Source organism: Eumetopias jubatus, unplaced genomic scaffold (genome assembly GCF_037043125.1).
Source record: "Eumetopias jubatus isolate StellerSeaLion01/CBP00866 unplaced genomic scaffold, mEumJub1_p1.0 scaffold_15, whole genome shotgun sequence".
Lineage (NCBI taxonomy): Eukaryota > Metazoa > Chordata > Mammalia > Carnivora > Otariidae > Eumetopias > Eumetopias jubatus.
In genome coordinates, this window is record NW_028274821.1 from 60,080,056 (window position 1) to 60,101,655 (window position 21,600).

General features: G+C 49.0%; 1 protein-coding gene across 2 annotated transcripts in view; it reads right to left on the reverse strand.

Annotated features, from left to right (window-relative positions):
- The window catches only part of PAX5 (paired box 5), a 190,203-nt gene that overhangs the window by 162,794 nt on the left and 5,809 nt on the right, over positions 1-21,600 (reverse strand). For both annotated transcript variants that reach the window (XM_088019276.1, XM_028108737.2), the window contains exons 2-4: positions 13,363-13,528; positions 7,745-7,942; positions 9-73 (exon numbers count right to left, since the gene is read on the reverse strand). In XM_088019276.1, the coding sequence (XP_087875402.1) occupies positions 9-73; positions 7,745-7,942; positions 13,363-13,528 (429 nt within the window). The remainder of the gene's footprint in view (positions 1-8; positions 74-7,744; positions 7,943-13,362; positions 13,529-21,600) is intronic.

Here is a 21,600-nt window from a genome sequence, read left to right on the forward strand (position 1 = left end):
GTTCTTACCTATGCTGTGACTGGAAGCTGGGACCGGCTGGTTGGGTGGCTGCTGTACTTTGGTCCGGATGATCCTGTGGACAGTTGGGAAAGAAAATAAATGGCTATTTACCATCATCGAGAAGATATCTCAACTAGCTATGCACGGACAACCAGAAAAGCCTTATCAAGCTGGGGCAGAGGAGGAAGGAGGTTATACCCTAGACCAGGAGTTAGGGGGTTAGAAAAGCTATGGACTAGTCCCAACTCAGCCCCTACCTCCCTGGATGTCTTTGGATAACGATAACTTGCACCCCGTCTGGGATTCAAGTGCCTCTTCCGTAGACAAAGGATCATATGTTAGTATTATGAATGGGCGTCTTTTTCTCTGGAGCAGCTCCAGCTCCATAAAGAACTCCCTGAGTGACGTTAGGGAGTTTCTTCCCTTCCCTGGACCTCTGCCCCATCTCAGCAGAATGACTGAACCAGGTGACCTCTCTTCCCTGGGGGCCCACGTGCTCTGGTTTCTCTGCCTTAGAGAGAGCCACATGAGGAGTCACATCCCCCACCTGTTCAAAATTATCAAAGAAACGGATGTGTGTTGCTCTCAACCTAAAAAGGGTTTAAAGTGCTGGCTTGGCTTTGTTACGAGGAACCCTCCAAAGCTGCCTTGTACAAAATCTCATGGTTAAGCTCCAACAGAGCCAGGAGCCAGGGGTGTCCTGGCTTGTCTTTCCAGAGACCTTGCTCTAGTTCTAATATGATGAACCTGATTGTGACCCTGGGCAAGTCCATTCTGTTGTGGGCCTCAATACAACGAGGGATTTGGAAGAGACCACACTACTTGCTTTAAGTAATTAAATCCTCTTTTGGGGGGAAAAATCTTCCAGAAAATCCCACTGTATAAAAGGGGTAATAACAGTACTGCCTTCCCTCTGCACCTGCTGGCTCCGATGTTCCTCTGCAGAACGCTGGGCTCTGGGAAGCTTAGTCTGTAAATTTCTTTCTGGAACAACACACTCATATGGGTCTCCATGAGACTGCAAGCCCTGCGTGTCATAGAGTAACCAACCTGGCCAGGCCAGAAGCCCCAGTGAATTCTACAAGAAAGTTCCTTCCCTGGCATTCGGGAGAAGTGTGGGTGGTAATACAATGTTCAGCTTCTTTGGAAAAGCTCTACTCCACCCTCCAACTATTACCTTTTAAAAGAACATTTATTAGAATTCTTCTTAATTATAAAAGCGCTTTGTGCTCATTGCAGACTTTTTTAAAATAATTTTTATTGTTATGTTAATCACCATACATTACATCATTAGTTTTTGATGTAGTGTTCCATGATTCATTGTTTGTGCATAACACCCAGTGCTCCACTCATTGCAGACTTTTAGGATAATAAATACAAAGAAGACATCTAAAAATCACATTTCAGTGTATTTCCTTTATGCTAACATTCCTATGCATATTAGGAAATATCCATTTTCTGTTAGCAAAATCAAGATTAAACCATGTACGCAGTTTGTATCCCTCTCTCTTCACTCAATGCCATACGAGAGGCTTTTGCACATTCCAGACCATTATTTCAGGAAGTCCAAGTTGCAAGCTGCACTGGGTCCCCAGCCTGTACAAATGGAGAGCGGTGAGGATGCCCTCACTGGGTTACGGCCTCTGCTCTCCACGATCTCACAGCTCAGTGGTGGGCACCCAGGCTGCTCAGCATGCTCGGCTGAGAGCCTGGAACGGACATTTCCCTTCATACCACAGCCCAACCACGGGGTCCTCTGGAGTCCAGGCCCCTTGAGCCTCCAGGGTCCTTTGCCCTTTTCTATGAGTCAGTGTAAGTGTTGCATCAAATGCATTTGGTGTTTGTTTTCTCCAATATTCGAATTGCTTATTTTAACTCAGCAAACATGGAGCATATTCACAAGGACCTAGGAATGAGATAGTCTTTTGGAACCACCTGGAATTAAGCTAGAATCTGACCTAATTTTTGTATTTTTGTGTATGTCACCTTCTCCGTGGATATATGTGTGTTTGTCTACAGAGATATGGCTTGATGCGAATATATGGATATACCAGATGTAAATATAGTTTATCTATGTTATGGTTTATGTATATACAAAAATATGGTAAAATATATCAGAACTATTTCCCATTACTTTCAGCATAAAGTCCTAACTTTTCAAAGTATTGTCTGGCCATTAAATTTAAGCAAACAAAGAAAATTATATTTTCCTTATTTTTCTTCTAAAATACTTGTAAATCATTTGGTAAGACATTATCAACTGTTATAAATAATCAAGAGGCAGCTGCAGCATATTGATTAAATACACAGGCTCCACAGGGCGCCTGGGTGGCTCAGTCATTTAAGCGTCTGCCTTGGGCTCAGGTCATGATCCCAGGGTCCTGGGATCGAGCCCCGCATCAGGCTCCCTGCTCCGCGGGGAGCCTGCTTCTCCCTCTGCCTCTGCCCCTCACCCCCAAAGGATAAATAAAATCTTTTTTTTAAAAATTATATAAATAAATAAATACACAGGCTCCAGAATCAGAGGTTGAATCCCAGTTTTCCAACTTGCCAAATGCATGGCCTTGAGTAAATTACTTAACCTCTCTGTGCCTCAGTTTCTTCATCTGCAAAGTGGGGCTAAGAATCACTCCTACCTCCTAGGGTTATTATGAGAATTAAACTAATTAATAATTTAGAATAGTGGCTACTGCATAGTAAATTCTCTATAAATGTTAGCTGTTATTTTCAGTAGTATCTTCATAACGACTAAAGACCAGCTTCAACCTTAAATCTGTATTTTCCACGAATGCCTTAAAAACACATGGGAACCCCCTGGGAGTTGGGGAGGAGAAAGCAGCCATCCCCACACCCTATTTTAAGGCTGTAGTGCAGTTGTCCTTTATAGGCGAGACCAAAATATAGGGAACACGCCAAAGCTGTCCCCAGGGATAGAGATTTTGCCCATCTGCTTGCAGCAGCTGCCAAAAAAAAGAACAAAGAGCATTATCTTCCGCTGAGAAGAAATGGTAGTGGGAAGAACAAGACTAACTGAATCATAGCAGTTCTTTAAAAATTTAAAATTAACAAGCAATCACAATAAGAGTCACACTCCAGACCTTTTCTAAACCAGAGACAGCCTGGCTAACTGGCACTTAACACTAAAAGGTCTAACCTCTACGTTACTGAGCATGAGCATGACCCTGGGTGCCATGTGAACATCCTAGACCGTCCAACAGGGAAGAAAGTTCAGCAATCAACCAGTTCCTCCAAATGGGGAAACCAAAGCCTAGAGTGCTCCAGTGACTTGCCCAGGGTCACACAGCAGGTCAGCCCAGACTTCCAGGTCCCATGCCTAAGCACTTTCCTTTGGACCACATTCAAAGGAAGTGATCCCCCTGCTAAATATTTCCTACAGGAAATATTGGATTCCAAATCCTTTTAGAAGCTGAAGGACTAACGTCCCAGGGACTTCAGGTATTACAGGCATTTATAAGATCCGATTTCAACATCACCCTCACTTCTTTGAAAGGCTAGGTTTTCTCAGACACATTCCCCCCCCACACACAATTACACTGAAAGAGAAAATCGTGGTGCCTTTAAAAAAGAAATAGGAAGACAAGGCTGAAGAGATCCCCACATCTACGGAACTGATCAAACTGCCACTGGGCACTAAGAATCTTGGGCCACCAGCTGTGCTAAGAATCCACAACTAGGAGCGCCTGGGTGGCTCAGTTGGTTGGGCATCTGCCTTCGGCTCAGGTCATGATCCCAGGGTCCTGAGATCGAGCCCCGCATCGGGCTCCATGCTCGGCAGGGAGCCTGCTTCTCCCTCTCCCTCTGCCTGCTTGTCTGCCTACTTGTGATCTCTCTCTCTCTGTCAAATAGATAAATAAAATCTTTTAAAAAAAAAGAAAGAAAGAAAGACTCCACAACCAAGGGTTCAACTGGACCATACTGGGAGAGGACCCACAGGGGACACCCAGGCCAGCAACTGACTTGGAGAAGAAAGAGGGAATGAGTAAACAATCTCAGAAGTCTTGCTGCCCAAGTTCAGAGGAAGAGTAGAGTTTACAACTATCGTCCCCCAGGCCACGTCCATCCCTGAACAAGCTTTATTTGGCTTGCACGGTTACTTGTTTTCATTTGAATTAGTTGCCAATATTTGCAAGGTGGGAGCTTTTACATAAATACATGGATTTGTAGCTTCCCTTGAAAAATCCGAACACCTAGCCATGCTGACCCCACGTTCTCACATGATAACAACCAATCGGTGCTAAAGAGAACTGTCCTTCTAACTGGGAATGCCACCCACGGTGCCCACTACTTGGCCCCTGATTTAGAGCCACAGGTCTCGAACAGAAGGCAGGCTCCATTCCACCTGTTTCTGTCAGCTCTCGGACCGTCTCCTCCAACGGGCACTCAGGCTGGATTCTAAAAATCCTTGGTGCAGCTTCGGCAGCATCCCAGCGCTTCCTTGTCCTTAGGAAGCCACAGGATAACAAGACACTTGGCTTGTGTCCCAGGAAATCTCCCACACACTCAGCACAACAGGTGCGATGGCACTTAACTCCATGTGGGTCAGGGGTTCCCGGGCTGGTCTCCCAGAAGACAGCAGGAAGGCTTATACTTGTGGGGGTGGACACTGGAGATGACACTGTGGCCCCCGGAATAGCTCCCAATCCAACCACCACTCCCTCCTTAGCTGTTTGAAATAAAGGAATCGTGAGAAGTTGCCCCCAAGGGAGGCAGGGGCTGGGAGAGGAATCTATGGACATTTGCAAGACGGTTCTTTCGAAACTGCATCCATTTGAACACAGTGCAGCAGCTTTGCCTTCGTATGGAAAACAGAACCTGCGTGCTGGGATGGCTCAGGCTTTCTCGGGCAGTGGGGGGTGGGCAGGCAGCAACAGACGGTGTCCCACACCTCATCTATCTGCATTGCTGCATTGGTTGGCTACAGACCACAAAGAGCTCTGGGTGAGGAATGGAGTAAGGAGCCAGAGTGTGATCCCAGAGAAGAGCCTCCAGAGGGGTGCGCAGGAGAGGGCTACAGGTCCCCGAGGGAGCTGCAGACAGGCTGCAAAGCACAAAGGCTGCAAAGTGCACAGAGACGGAGTAGGAATGACTGTTTTACTCCCCCCTGCCTCCCTTCTGTCAGATCCTCAGTCCTGTCACTGGCAGAGTCCTCCAGGACAGTGCAAAGAGACAGGCCCTCCTCTTACCATCAGGGAACCTAGGCTCGACTCCCAGCTCCACCTCAAAATCATCATTCCTCTGCACTCCCCTTCTGGGCCTGTTTCTTTACCTGCCACAGAACAGAGTTAAGCCTCAAGGGCTGTAGAAGACCACAGGTGTGAAACACCTCAGAGGTACAGCCCCCGCTGGGGACACCCGGGAGGCCCTGAGGCCGGCCACGGTCCCAGCCACGAGCGACCAGCAGTCAGAGCTGCACAGAAAAGCTCCAAGCACAAGGCATCGGCTGGTCCACGGTTTCCCTAGACACTCATTCAAGTACCCCTTACAGCCTTCACCCCCTCTGCCAAGCTATGTGCTCTATTTATTTCATCTGTTCCTTTCAAGTAACTTACTTTTTGACTTAAATAGACCTTCTTTTATGAGGCAACACTAGTTCTTTACTGTAAACAGGAGGGATAGTCCATAAAGTTCACACTGACTGGCTTGGTGTTCCAGTTATATTTTTCTAAAGTCCATTAAAATAAATTCATCGTAAAATAATTTTCATCCTTGTATTACAGAAGGGCTGGAGCCCTGCAAATGAGTTATGCTTGCCCTGTAAGGCTTTTTTTTTTTTTCACTGAAATGAGTCGCCCCCATTTAAAAATATGGAGGTTTTATATACACATACACATAGATCCATGCACACACTAATCCTAGTTTCCAGATTCCATTTAAGAGTGGAAAGATTCTGGCAAATCCTGGGCCTGCATTCCTGGCAGCATTCAGCTGGTGCTGAGAAGCATCTGCCCCTTCAATACTGCTGTGCTCTCTGTTTGCCAAAGACCCGACCTTTCCCTATCACCTCACACCTGGCCTGCTTCACTGCCTGGCCACAACAGGCATTAGAGTTTGGGACCCCCATGGGCAACCTAAAGTTATCTTTCAAACCACCAATTACATGTACACCCTACATTGGGAAATCCGTGGGCCCCCAAAGCCTGACCATGGGTTTGGCAGAAGTTTCTTTGCAGAGCAGACTTCTGCTGCTTCATTGCTGATAGGCAGTGTATGCCTCACTCCACGTTAGAGACATGGGGAAAAAGTCACATTGCTTTGCGTGATGGAAATCCTGCAATGAGCCAGAAGCAGGGGACTCACAAAGCACATTGGAGCCCCTCATAATCCAGAAAAAGAACAGGAGTATTCTCCGCCCCCCAAACCCACCACAACAGTTGCTACTTCCTCAGCTAATTTGGGCTGACCGGCCTTCTAACCCGCACCAGAATCCCGTCCTAGACAAGGAGGCCCTCTAGAACAGAGACTAAGAGACAGTGTGCCCAATTTCCCTCTCTCTTCTCAGCACCTTGCATGATGTCAGGGCCAAGGTAAAGATTTGCTGAGAGAAAGAAAACAGGCTGACGGTAATGAAATAGCAGGACTCAAAACATCAACACAGACACTGACACAGTGACTCTGTGCATTTGAGTCATCACAGAAGGAACAACCAGCAGGCCCAGAAGGGATCTCTGAGACATTCTAGTCTAACCACCTCTTTCTGCCGGAGGCAAGGGGTCTCCTATGCCCAAATAGGCTCTGCACTGACAAGGGTCGCCTGTGACCTTGGAGAAATGGGAACTGGTCAAGTTATCGGTCTGCCGGCTTCTCTTCTCTTTGTGGAGTTTAGACAACCATCATTTCTGTTTATCTTACAACTTCATCCTTGACCTCTGTGGGTTTAGATGGAGTTGAGACTGCACCATCTACAATAGAAAACTTTCTTTCATGAGTTTTTAAAGCTCTGAGAGCTCCGTCAGATACTTCCTGGATCAGACTGCAGAGTAGAAGGTGCCTCTGCAGCTCCCAGGAAGATCCCATGCCTGGTATTCACGGTATTTCTCTGGTTCTTTCTCTCCATGAGTGAGATTGAGGGCAACTGGGTAGAGGGCAGCCCCCTAACTCCACAGCATCTTAGTGTCCTGGATGTCACTCTTAGAGATCACAGACCCACATCAGAACCTCCAGTCTGGGGCTCTCAGAGACAGGAAGAGCTTTGTCAAGGTCACACTTGAAGGTTGTGGCAGAGCTGGGACAAGAACTAAATCCTCCAACTTCAAGTCCAGGCTGTTTTCCACACTCAGTGGCTCAACCTCTGCCCAAACTGAAGGCAGGGATTTTCTTCCTGGGAAGCTCTGATATAGGCCAGTGCTAAGACTTTGAGCATGGGCTTACAAGGAAGTGACATTTGTGGGGCCCGATCAGGACAATCCCCTGCTAAATGCTCCACACACACAGGCGGGTGGGAAAGCGAGTGATAAAAATCACTCTGGGCTCAGAAGAATCTCAAGCAGCCTGGGTACTGACATGGCCTTCCCTCCCTGGGCCTAGAACTCCTGCCCACTTTGGAAAGACGAGAAAGGCGATAGAGAGATCTATTGAGGCCCCATTAGCCCCCCTCCTGTCTGATAACCCTTAAGGAGCCTTAATGAATGGAGAGAACAGATCCTTAGGAAAAGCACCCGCAGAGCCTCTAGGATACCCCACTCCACCCAGATCCCTAGCCCTCCCACAGGCACCAGCCCCTCACCTGTTGATGGAACTGACGCTGGGCACCGTGTCATTGTCACACACCCGTTCCGCCAGCAGCCGGTCCCTGATCTCCCAGGCAAACATGGTGGGATTTTGGCGTTTATACTCAGCGATTTTTTCCACCACTTTGGGCGTGGCGACCTTTGGTTTGGATCCTCCAATTACTCCAGGCTTGATGCTCCCCGTCTCATAATACCTAGGACCCAAGGAGAAAGGAGCTTAGCCATGAGGAACCAGCAAAATGGACCAGCAAAATGGATGTTTGCAACAAAATAGCTAACTCTATCCAGAAACCATCTGGATCTGTGCCGTCCAGTTTAGCAGCCACTAGCCATACGGGGCTTTTGAACATTTGAAATATGGCTCATTTGAATTGAGGTGTGCTATAAGTATAAAATACACACCAGACTGTCAAACCTTAGTAGAAAAAAAAGAACATAAAATGTCTCATTAATAATTTTTATATTGGTTATATGCTGAAGTGATCACATTTTTCATATACTGGGCTAAATAAGATACATAAAATTCATTTTACCTGTTTATTTTCCCCTTTTTAAATATGCTACCAGGAAATTTTAAATTTCAAACGCAGCTCACATTCTATTTCTATTGGACAGTGCTGGTCCGGATGCTATGCATTAATTAGTTAATTCATTCTATCACATTTATCTACCATTTTACAGTTTACAGAAAACTTTCAAGTCAGCTTTCCCATTTGATCCCCACAACAGTTCTTTTTTTTTAAAGATTTTATTTATTTATTTGACAGAGGGAGACACAGCGAGAGAGGGAACACAAGCAGTGGGAGTGGGAGAGGGAGAAGCAGGCTTCCCGCCGAGCAGGGAGCCCGATGCGGGGCTCGATCCCAGGACCTGGAATCATGACCTGAGCCGAAGGCAGACGCTGAACGACTGAGCCACCCAGGCGCCCCCCCCCCAACAGTTCTAAAACACATAAATATTTTGAACAAATGAAAGAAAAATGAATGAATAGGTCCCTATTGGTAGGTATAAAACAGAGATCCATAGAGGTTAAACGGCTTGTCCAGGATCACACAAGACCCACTGGCCGAACCAGGAGGGAGGCCCGGCCTTCCGAGCTAAAATTTCCCCCAGAAAGTTGGCTTGTGCCTTTAATTTACCAGCACTCCCATCCCCTAGCAGATTCCATCTGCATTCTGTGAAACTGTCCCCTAAAATGCAACTTTTTTTGCCGTAAGATTAAAATGATAACCTTAGTATAAAATTAAAAGGAGTGTTGGATTCCAGAATTAACTGGAAATATACATATAAGTCAAAACCCAAGCAATCAAAAAAAGCCAACCACAAGTCACTGCAGCTCTTCCAGGGACCTCCCCTGAGGTAAATCGCTGTTTCTAAGGACATTTCCATGCTATCAGCTCTTCCTCGTTAACACAAATAGGATGTCAGGGTTTTACAGTAAAACCGAGACCAGGGAGAAGAGTGCCGTGAAAGATCATTCCAGGGGAAAAGATATTACTTGATTCCTTTTCTGAATCTGAGCCTTTACTGGATGTCTCTCAACATTTACAGAGGAATTCTTGATTTCTCTTGCAAAGGAGATTATCTTGCTGTTGAGAATTGTTTTAGCCAAGAAGACATTTTAGAAATGACTGTTAATTTTTTTTAAGTAAACTCTGCACCCAACGTGGGGCCAGGACTCAAGACCCTGAGATGAAGAGTCACACACTCCACCAACTGAGCCAGCCAGGCGCCCCCATCACCGGTAATTTTTCAACCTACCAAGAGTTTATAACAGGTAAAGGAAAGAGGCGATTCTCCCATGGGATGGATGGGAAGTGTTACCCAAGAACAATGACTAGTTACATTTAAAGAGACGTTGAAATTCTCAGCCTGGGTAAATCTAGTTAGGGCCAAGTTAGTGGATATTCTAGGAACAGATGAAATAATTTGGGAGCAGTGATGCAGAAGTGGAAATTCTGTTTTTCATTGAGAAAAGTGAGTCATGTACAAATATGAACCATAAGGCAAAACTCAACCTATCCTCCCTCTTTCTGTAATGACCAAAAAATTGTAATTAATCACAAACAGGCTTTAAGAACTATCCAAGAAAATGTTATTTTGCCAGAAGGTTAGAAAGGCACCCAAATTAAGGCACACAGCAATCTCTGCAGCTTCCAATTATCCTTCCAATTTTACAATAAAAAGTTATTTCTTACTATCAACAACACAGTAACTCCTTATTTAGGCACAGTGCTCTAAAGTTTATACAGAGCTCTTCCTCAAATTATCTGGATCCTCACATCAATCCTAAGAGGCCAGTGGGTTTTATTTATGGACGGGGAAACTGATGATTAGAAGAATAAGTGACTTGCCCAACTTCCTTCTGGAAGTCTGAGCCAGTGCCAGCCTTCAGATCTGAATCTCAACCCAGTCTTCTTCCCACTAGAGCAAACTTCTGCTTTGTGAAAATGAAAACAACGATGATGTTGATGATCCCTTGCAACTGTAGAAAGCTTTCCCGTTTACGAGGCAGTTCGCATGCATCTTCGCACTCACTCACTAGTTACAGAGTGCCAGTTATAGGCACTGTCTTGGGGCAGAGGTTACAGACACAGAGACAAACCTGGGCTGAGTACTCAAAACATGCTAGTGGCATGAGCCGGCAATATTCCCGCAGCCGCTGAGAGAGCCGCGGGAGGGAGCTGCCCCTCCCCCCAGCCCCTGTCCTGCTGGCCTGGCTGGGGGTGGCAGCACCCAGGGCTCTCCGAGCAGGGCCAACCACAGCAGGTCACAGCCTTGACATGAGACCTCTGTCTGCCTTTTGACTGACCCATCAGCCAGGCCCTTAGAAGGCAACCCTGACACCCCAGGGGGAAACCCCAGTTGGCAACTGTGCAAAGTGAGGAATCGGGACTGAAGAATTGCTCTTTCCTCTCAGCACAACAACCACTCAGCCTCTTGGCTTACACACAGCAGTCAGCCAGCCGCCACCAACACGCAGCACGCTAGTTTGGGAGTAAAGAATTGGGCGTGTTAGTCCGTGCCTCTGACACGAACAAGCTGTGTGACCTTGGCCAAATCTCTCAGCCTCTCTGGGCCTCTGTTGCTCCATTTGTATAATAAGGGGAGGACGTCTGCCCAGGCTGCCTCACAGGACGCAGGCAGAAATGCAGAATGGGTAAGAAAAAGCTCTGCAAAACATAAAGAGCACGTGCTGCGGATTAAAATCCTCTGAGTGTTTATTACTGTGTAACATACCACCCAGTTCCAAACGGTCTGAACCCCCCAGCCAGGCTCCAATGAAAGAAGACAAGGCTTTCTGGGTGGATTTAAATGGGCCTCACATGCAACCAGGATCCTGAGCCTCGAGCTCTGTGGACTGAATGCCCACACTCCTGGCAAAACGCCACCTTCCCAACATGATGGGGGTCTCTGCCTGCCCCAGGGACTCTGCCTGCCTTGTCATGCAGCCTCTGAAAACCACGACCACCACACACAACACACTCTCTATAATCTGTCACTCCAAGTGCGCCTATCAAATTCTTCGGTGACCAAAAAAAACAAGTCAGTGGATGGAACAGCCCCAGTTCAGAAATTCCCAGTCACACTGTTTTAGGCCTGAACTTGTTTCTTAAAAGGCAGTTCTAATTAGAGTGACATTTTGTCCACTGTGGTTCTTAGTTATGAAAATAATGAGCTATGAAATTCCAATTTATTGTTGACAACTTAAACGGCCAGGCACCGGAGCGGCTCATAACTTCCGAGTGCCACTCTACCTAGTGACAAATCTATTCTGAGCCTCGGGAGGCTGGCGGCTGGGCCTGGGAGGGTCCTTGTCCCCTTCAGTCTCCAGGGGAGATCTGGGGGGCTCCCGGGCACCAGAACATGAGGACTCGGCATCTGGACGTCCCCTCTGAGAAGGGCTCGGCATCTTGCCCTGAGAAGATTTCAAATAGCAAGCAAGATGTCGGCTCAACAACGTCTCAGCAAAAACAAAGGAAAGGCCTTCTTTTTTCTCTCTCTCTCCCTCAGTGCAATGAAGAGGCTTCCCAAGAAGAAAGCTAAGATCCACTTGGCTCTCAAAGTTTGACACTGAGATAGTCCAAAATATTTCTTTCCTCTCTCTCTCTCCTTCTGTCTTGTCTTCACTGCTCTATTCTAGTCTATTCTCTGTTTTAAAATCAGTCATTCTCTTTTCTCTTCATCTCCCTCTCCTCCATTTTTCTTCTTTTATTCTCACTCACATCCTCCTGCCTAAAACCACCATCAAATGAGAACACCATGCTGATGTCCAGCCTTCCTCCTTGAACTCTGGCTAGGGCTCATTTGCTGCCGAGTGCTAAACAGGAGTGGAGCCCAGAGCCTCCCTGGCTGCGAGGTGACCTGGGGTGGGCAGGGGATAAGGAATAAATACAAGGATCAAGGTCCCCAAAGGAGATGCCAGACCCCTGGCCTTGAAACTTCTTCCCTTGGTCTCCAATACGGCTCCCCAAGGGTAGAAACTGCTATTCCCTCCATCTAAGAGAATTTCTTAAATTCCAGCAGATGAAAAGGAAAGAACATGCAGAAAATCACAATGTCATTGACATACTTCAAATATTTTTTTTTTTCTATTCAGGCAACTGTTCTCAAATCATAATGCAAGCTATAGGACCAAGGTTGTTTTCTGACCCAGGGAGAAAAAGCCTGAGAGAGCACTGAACAGCTAGACCTGAGAATACTCCAGCTGCTAGGGCAGACCTCTAACAACTTCACATGCCCAGAAAAAAAACCTGTGGTTTTGGCTTTGGGATATGGTGAGATGCCGATGGTCTAGGAGTCCTTGAGGCCTCCTCCCAGTCCGAGAGGACTGACTGGCTGGATGGACCTGGGTCAGTCACTTGACCTCTGTAGATTTGTTTCTTCATCTCAAAACATTCTTCCCTGGATCATACTGAGGTTCTCCTGAGAAAATAAACAGGAGTACTCGAAGGCTGGGCATCGATTGGCATCGTTAGTATTTTGCTGGCAGCAAATCGACGGGTCAAGTGGCAACTTTCAAATGTCAGATTTGAGAGTTAGTGTGTGTTTCCTGTTTTTTTTTTTCCTCTCTAATATACACTTAGGATGCCTGTCACTATGAAGGAAACGAAACATATAAGGAGGAAAATACTACAGCCACATAAGAAGGTTGATGATACCCCAAAACTGAAAATGACAGCTGACCTTTAAAAAAGGAATGTGCTTTTTGAAAACGTTAAAATAAAACATTGAACTTGATAATGTGATTTTGTAACTTGTGGATTTTCCACCCAGCCCTGCTCAGGTCCCGGGCTCACCCAAGATGTGTAAGGGAAATTCCCAAGAACCTCTCACTCGTGGGTCCTTTGGAATAATTCACCAGGCTTTGAGAAAACATGTCATTCCTCCTGATTGAGTCACGCCATTCCACATGTCATTTGAAATGGGGGTTTCCCAGGGCTACTTTGAATGGAATGGCCTTGAAAGGGCTTCGCAAATTCCAAAGTACTATGCATGTTAGCGAAGTGCTACCATGATTTTCAATATGACGCAGGCACATTGGACAGCTGCTGGGTCATGTTTTAGGTCATTATTTGAAAAATCAAGGGAAGCCTGTAGCTCCTGCCTTTACCTGCCAAGAATTTTGCTGACACAACCATGGCTGACTCGAAGCTGCCTTGAGATGTCGCACGGCCTGACACCTTGATGAGCAAGTTCCACTATCCTTTGGCGGACTACATCCGGGAGTGGCCGTCCATTCACAAAAACCCCCCCAAGCTGATTCACTCCTCCATGTCCTGAAACAGATCAGAAACAAAAGGCAAGGGAAAGGGTGGTTAGAACCAGTCACATAGTACCAGAAGCGCTGTTACAAGCACCCAGAGCCCCTCTGATCAGAAATGGCCGCAGGCTGGATGTCTTGAGCCTGGAGTCTGATCGTGCAGGCTTCACGAGCATCTTGCTTTTTAAAATTAACCTTTGCCTTTGTCCATCTTCAGCCAGTCAATCGGGCTATTGATAACAAGCATCCCCATACTATGTTTCCTTTAGTTGCTAGCATCCGCCTTATAATTTTTTGTTAACAACGGAATACGTAAAAGACCCCAATCTACACTAGAGACATAACTTATTACATGCATGATGCTGAGGTCTAAGGAAGATCCTGGGGAGAAAATATGTTTTAAAATACACCAAATATAAAGAGATTTTTACAAACAAAACTCTTTTCCTTTTAACAAATATCTGTGAAAGTGAAAAGGACTACTCCAATAAACCTAGATCTCAGGGGGAAAAAAATGGGTTGTTTTTTGTTTTTTGTTTTTAATCAGCAATCTGATTCAAGGGCTAAGGACTTAAAAATTTTTGTTTAAATAGTGTCTGCCGAGTACTGAAACAAAATCCAACCACTGCCTTGATAAAAAAAAAAAAAAAAAAAAAAACTTTTCTTTAAAAAGATGGGGCTCATCCCTCAATAAAGGGGAAAAATAAACAAAAAAGGTGAGGCTGACATGCAGACTTGACCACTGTACCCTCAGAGCACACAAAAGAAATGGGTCAGAGGATCACATTCCACTCTACTACATCAGGGTTTGTTATACAGGAGTTTCTCTGGAATTTCTGAAGTGATTTTGCAACTGACAAGCAGCATGAAGTTGGTTCAGGGGGGAAATAAAGAAGCTGGAGAAGGCTTCCGAGGCCCAGGTTTTACAAGCACTCTGAGATGGATTTTAAGCAAAAGGAGTCTGGGAAAGTATCTTCTCCACCCAATAAGCGCCCTTCTCTTACATCAGAGTCCATCTGGAGGGAAACAGGGATCCAAGTAAATGAAGAGCAAAACCAGTAAACACGGAGTGAGCCAGTGTAACATCATTGACCTTGTAGCTGTTAATCAGCCACTAACTGACATCGCTGAGCACAGTCAAAAGCCAAAATCCAAGTGCAAGCATTTATTTACCAATGCTGCTGGCAGCTCAGAGGCCAGCGATGGGGAAATCTCCATCTAAACTGGGACTTGCCTGGGATTAGACTCTACCAGGGAAGCTAGGACATCTCAGACATCTCTCTCTCTCTCTCTCACTCACTCACACACACACACACACTCCAATTCTAGAACATAAAATAGCCACCTCATCTCAGCTACCCGCCCAGCACTCAATTACTATCTAGGTTTACGAACATCTGAAATAAAAGGAGAAAAATACCCATAACATAACCCATTTCCTTAAAACCGCCAAAGCAATTCACTGAAGTTTTCCATGAGGGTCCTAACTGAATATTTTCCAAAATTTCTGAGCTCAGGCTGATTTCAAGGAAAAACACGATTTTATAGGTAACGACAGTACTTAATTCTAATTCTTAGCCGAATTTCTCTCTGATTTTCAAAATGAGCTTTAATCCGTTTTGATCGTTCTAAAACACCCCAGACATAAGAAATAGGAAAACCATCCCAAACAGGATTTCGCAGTTAGAAACAAAACTGCGTAGTTCACCTAAAACAGAAAGATGACAGCCATCCCTGGTCAAGGGCCTTAGAAAGGCTTTGTTCTGGGGTTGGGAGCACCTGATAAAAAAGAATTGTACAGATCTTTAGAGAACAGGCTGGAGTGAAGAAAGTAAATTCAAAAGGTACAAGCTCATCTGAGAGGACAAAAAGGAAGCTAAAAGCATCCAGCACACTTTTGAGATAACCTATTGGTCCAGGCCTTGTAACCCATTTGCAATTGCTTGTTCCCTACACCCCTGGGAATTTAAACTTCATGCCCAAAACACAGTGGCAACTTTCAGAGGACTTAAATTCCAAGAGCAGTCCTACAGGACATTTGTGAGCTTTTGGGACCGTTTGCATCATGGAAAAACCCCAAGGATTGGACACTCTAGGTGACAGCAGGTCCCCAAACCCTCTACTTTTAACCACAAAGACAAGTCTACCTATGTTCTTCCGGAGTCTGATCCATATAACCACACCTGACACCAGACTCAGGATGACCTGGGAGCCCCCTATCTCCTTCAACGTCCTGGGAAGGTTCCCAAACTCACTTAGCTGGGCCTTCTCTGGCTCAGTCACAGTCCTATCCAATAGAACATTTAAAGGATGGTGGGGAGGTAATTTACCTGGTCTGAGAAGGCAATGTCTCCCACTTACCCTGAGATTGGAAAGAAGTAAAGCCTGAAGCCTGAGAGAGGGAGGCAGGATGGGCAAAGAAAAGAGGAAAAGCGAGGGAAAGGATGCAAAGCGTGGAAACTAAATGAAACAGACAGCAAGGACAGAGAGTGTGGAAGGGAAGCCTCAGGTTAGAAAGGCAGAGGAGGAGAGAAAGGAATGGATCGGCTAGTACAGGCAAAAAGAAAGATGAGAGTGGTGTACAGTGGGAGGCAAGAAGTCCAGAAGAGAAAATGGAGGAAGCCCAGTAAAGGGGCATCTAGAAGACAGAGGACATCTGTGGAGAGGAATCTTTGTTTTCTGGGACCCCAGCTCCAGCCCTGCATCTCCTCCTAGAACCCAAGTCCCAGCCTCTACTTCCTATGGACTCCAGTTGGGTGAGGGTTCATCCCCTGAGGAGTGCATGTTCCCAGCTATACTTCTCAGGGCCAAGTAGAATTTTCAGAGAGCCTGACACAGAGACAGATACAAACAAATCAAGGCAAAGACCAGGAAACAGACACACAGATACAAGGGAAACACAGGCCCACCTCCACAGGGCAGGCTAAGCAGGGTTTGGGGGAGGGTTGGGGGAAAAGGGTTAAAGATACCCCTGTGGCCTTTGTCGCTCTGGTTTCTGAGGGCTGGCCTGCACAGAAACTCCTTAGGCTCTGATAAGGGCGTACTACCCACCAGGGGCCCTATCCAAACCCCAAAGACCAGGGCTAAGTAAAAGGTTGTGGGGAGAGGGTCTCTGCTGACTCAGTGGGAAGAACCAACTCTAAAACCCCACAATGTTAGGGAAATTCCTCCTAGTGGCACCAGAGATGATAAATGAAGGGACACACAGACACGCAAACAGGGAGACAGGGAAAGAACAGGGATGAAATCTCCTTAACAGGCTCAAACCAACAGACAGGCGCTGACACAGATGGACAGTCGTGTCATGGGGAAAGATATAGTAAAACCAGAGAAAATGCCTTGCACATGTGTGTACTCACTCAGACAGGCCACTGCCCTCTCTCTGGAATCTTGAGTCCCGCCCTCTCCCCTTCTGTGAATCCTGGAAGACCCAAGAACCAGCTCCAGCTTTGCCCATGTGAACTTCCTCTCAGTCTTTTTGTCTCTCTGACTTCAATATCATACTCTGTACAATGGGTTTAGCTGAGGGTTTAGATGACACTCAGGTAGGAGGCTGGCCATAAAAGTGCTTTGTAACTGGAAACCATACCTAGGGGAAGGAAACATCTAAGCAAAGGTGGTGGGAAGCCATTGTGCTGATGAAAATGATGAATCTATAATAGGGAGTAAGGGCAGGAGAACACAGAAGCCAATTTCCCAGCAGTGCCTTCCCCTCCCCCAATATCACCTCCGCATAGAAGCTGTCCTGCTCCAAAGGGGTGGGGGCCGGGGAAGTAGGGGGAAGAAACTGACCAGGGCCAGGCAAGAAGATGAGGAAGTGGGACTCGGTCTGAGCCGCTACTACACCAGCAACCTCTCGGGATCTACTTGTGCACCCCCCTCAATTGCCAACAAATTGGGGCCCAGGGTGGGCCTACATTGTACAAGCAAAAAGCTTTAGGCGTCAGAACCAAGGGCACTTCCAGAGAAGCCAGCTCTGAAAGCTAGGCTGGCTGGGGCCCAGCCCCCACCATGCTGCCAGGAAGATTGAAAAGAGGAGGAGGGAGCACTTCTTGAGGAGGGGGCAGATGAAGGCCAGGACTAGGAGGGACAGAGACACAGGCATTTTCGGTTGGCTAACCGGCACCTGGAAGGAACCACCTTCTCCACCCTTATGCACTGCCGGGAGACCACTGGTTCTTCTGATGTTATCTCCCCAAGGGTCCGGCAACCCCTGGGGCTCCGGGCTCTGCGCAGGAGTGAGGGTCTGCGGATTCCGGTTGACGAGGAGAGACGTGCAGGAGCCAGCCCTCCCCCATTTTGTCCCCCATTCGTTCCTTGGCTGAGCTAAAGACTTGTCCCCCTCTCAGAGTATTGACCCCAACTCGTTTGTTTTCTCTCTCACTCTGCGAGAACAGATCTTCCCCGGAGCATGGCTCAAGTCTGCCCAGGAACCAGCTGCCAGGGGCGCTGGGGTCACCATGGACTGGAAACCGTTTTGGCACAGGCCCCAAATGGTGAGGAATCGTTTGGGGTAGGGCCGGTGCAAGCGGCTTCTCTGCGCAAATCTCCTCACTGCTTTGGTGGATTACCTTGCATACGGAAAATTGACACAAAGAGAAACTGACCTGCCCGCAACCAGCCCCAGCAGCTTAGATCAGCATTTCCCTGCTTACCAGGCCACTCGGCCCTCCGGGGCAGAAACCGACATATTCGCCAGGGAAGCTTGCCTTCTCTCCAGCCGGGTCTATGCTGCCTTTGTTAAACAGGGGACTCATGGCTGGGTAAGCAGGATCCTGGGCTGTCTGAGGGGAACCTGGCTTGCGGTAAGCTCCCAGTCCGGGAGCAACTCCCTGACCTGCCGACCGTGGGGACCCGAGCTGGGCACCCCGCTGGATGCCGCCAAAGCCTGGCGCCTTGCTCCGGCCCAGCTCGCAGCGTGCAGAAGGGAAACACGATTCGTTCCACTTGGAATTTCCTTGAAATCTCCGAATCTAATCCGGCATTAACTCACCGTGAGAGGAGCGCTCATCTCACGGAGGCTGTGCTAAAGGGTGAAATGGTAGATCTCTGTGGGTCAGGCAGCCCAATCGGCCTCGGCGGTGCCCAGAATGACCCTTCCCGTCTCCTACACATGCCCTGGCTTTCAGAAAGGGGGGGGGGGGGCGCCTGTTATGACTGACTTCTTGATTTTTTTTAAAGGGGAGAAGCCATCATGTGGCAAATGTCCTGAAGAGAAGGACTTGATAAGGGTCTCTCTGTATGAACTGGCAGCCTCTAAGCTCAGCTGAGGGACTGCCACTTTGTTGATTTTTCAAAATCCCACTACTCAACTCCAGGATGCCTTTAGAGCTCTGAACTTGGTGTCCTTGCTCACCTCTCAGCCTCTTCCTCCACACATATAAGCACACAGACACTGGTTGGGGCCCCAAATTCCCTCCAAGCATCAGTCCTCATCAGCCCCATGGCTGAAAAAGGCACCACGGGGGATGGGGTGTGGGGCACTGTCTTAGACTTAAGACTGACCTCTCCCTACAACTTCCTGCCCTCTAACTAGCCAGTCCTGGAGCCCTCTTCAGGTCCGAGCTAGGATTCTCCCAAGATGCTGAGATGTTACTGCCAGAGCCCCCCCAGAGGCTGCAGCTCGAAGCCTACACTACCGTTGCTGCAGGCGGGATTCCCGGTGCCAGGTGCTCTGGCCGGGGAACCAGGCGCGTTGTTCCACTTGCCCTGCCTGGGAACATTGCACTTTGCCAACTTGACTGTGCTGCTACAGAAGTCCTGAGTCCTCCCGGCCCTGGTACCTGCCCCGCGGTCCGGCACACCCAACCCCGTCCCGGCCGGAGAGTGAGAGAAGCGATCTTGCCGCCTACTTACTATGCATGGATGCAAACGGGTCGTGCTTACAGTGTATTTCCATCGGGGCGCTCCAGACTGCAGGCCAGCCCACGCCGCCGCCTCCCGGCGCCAAGGGGCTGCCCAGCGCGGCTAGGGAGCTGCGCCGCCAGGCCGGGTACTGTGCGATCTGGGCTCAGAAAACGCTGCTGGAGCTTCGGGGCCTCTCTCAGAGCTGCTCCGCTGGAGATCGCCGAGAGCGGAGCCTAGAGGCGGGAAACGGCTCTAGTGCAGTCCGGCTGGGAGTGGGGCGCCCAACTCCTGGTGGCTTCCCTCCTGGGCTGTCTCAGGCAGCGGCTGCGGACCCGGGCCGGAGTAGATGCGGCCAAGGAACCGGCGGCTTTCGGGGCATAGCGTAGGGGCCCGTCTCCGGGACGGCAAGGAGCCCCCGGCCTCCGGTAGGAGCGGCTTTGAGGAGGCCTGCGGGACACACGGCCCTTGGCTTCACTCAGGGGGCAGCCAGGCCCGCGGGCTGCCAGGCTGGTTCCGCGGCCTCGCTGCTTCTGGAGTCTCTCCTCGACCCCTCGGTCTCCACCGGATCCTTTCTCTGCTTCTCTGAGTCTCTGGGGCTTGGAGTTGCAGCCCCAGCCTCTCTCCACTCGGCTCTCCGACGTCTCGGACGAAGTTGCAAAGAACTTCCTCTCTGGCGGCACTGAGGCCCCGGGCGGGTTCGGAGACGCTTCCGTCACTGACGTTGGGGCCGTGACTCCCGAGTCCCCAAGAGCTTGCAGCTCTTACAACCCCGGACCCTCTGCCTTCAAAGCTCCCTCGGCCCCCGATACTCCCCCATCGCTGGGACCAGGAATGGAGACAACAGCGACAGTCTCCTCCTCGCCTGAGTATCTGCCTCACGCCCACCAACTCTTCGAGGCCCCCTGCCCTCTCTGAGGGGTCTGGTTCCAATGCTTTTCAGTTGCCTCTTCCGGGACGGCCGCCGTGCCTGCCCCCGGCGTGTAGCGAGGGATGGAGATAGCGAAAGGTCCCCTCCACCAAGGCCGCCGAGACTGCCGGTGCTGAGATGGAGCCGCTGTAGGCTTTGACTGCCCGCGCTGCCGTCGCCGCCGCCGGCGCTAGCCCTCCGCCTGCTCGGCGCGCACAGTGCGCCACCGCGCCGCCCCGGAGCCGCTTTCAGGACCCGCTGCGTGTGGACAGCGCCGCCCGGGGCTCAGCCTCCCTCCGGGCGGGGGCGGGGCGGGGGCTAACCTGCCAATCACGCTTCATAAAGCCAATCAGAGCTGTGGCAGCCGGCCCTGGCCCGAGACACCGCCCCATTGGTTGAGCAACCGGCGGGCTCCGCCTGATTAGCGGATACCTGGGCAATGGGAGAGAATGGGGGGCGGGGCCCAGGCGGCGGCGCCACGTTCATTGACAAACGCGCGGAGCAAAGGCCTAGTGGAGCGCGGGTTGGGGGAGGGGTAAGGGGATCCACACAGGGCCTGGAGAGTCCCGCCACAGATGCCTTGGGAGCGTGACCTCCCTGCCGCAGCGTTGGGACCCTGGGACATCCTGAGGGACTGGGGGCAGCCGAAGTGGGGGTGGGGAGGTGACGGGTGGGGAGGGAGGAATAGTCTACTGAAAACATTCACACGGATGTTGGAGGAAGAATAGGAGCGCAGTAGAGATCCGGTTTTCAATCTAAGCACCACCAGATTCGCGAGAGACTCATAGTGTGCGCATATCTACCCCATTCTGAGCTCAGTTTCCTCATCTGTAAAATGGGTAGATTTGGCTTACCTAGTTTTTAATGGAGGCTCCTTCCAGAGGAAACATTTCACAATTTTATCAAGCGCCTACTAAGCCGCTGCTGTCGCCTTCTCGTCCACCCCCTCCCTCAATTTTACCCCCAGGGAACCCCAATTCTGAGCTAAAAGAAAGGCAGAGACTTTGAGGGGAAAGAAATCTCACCCTCCTTTAAAGTTAGTAATCATGGTGCTCCTGGGAGAGGAAACTAATTGAGGCTTTGGACCAGGTTGTCCAAGCACTGAGCGCCAAGTCTCTCTTTCCAGCCTCAGACCAGGAGCTGCCAGACGCTTTGGGGGCTAGTGATGCACAACTGAAGACTTCTGTTTCCAGGGGTAATTCTGCATCTGGTGCAAGGCTTCTTGGGAACTAAATGAAGCCAGTCATGTTAGTCCAGTGCTAATGAGGGTCCCTGAAGCTGGCAGGTAGGTAAGCGAGTTCTATCTAAAAGGGCTGCGCCCAGCCAGGCATGCT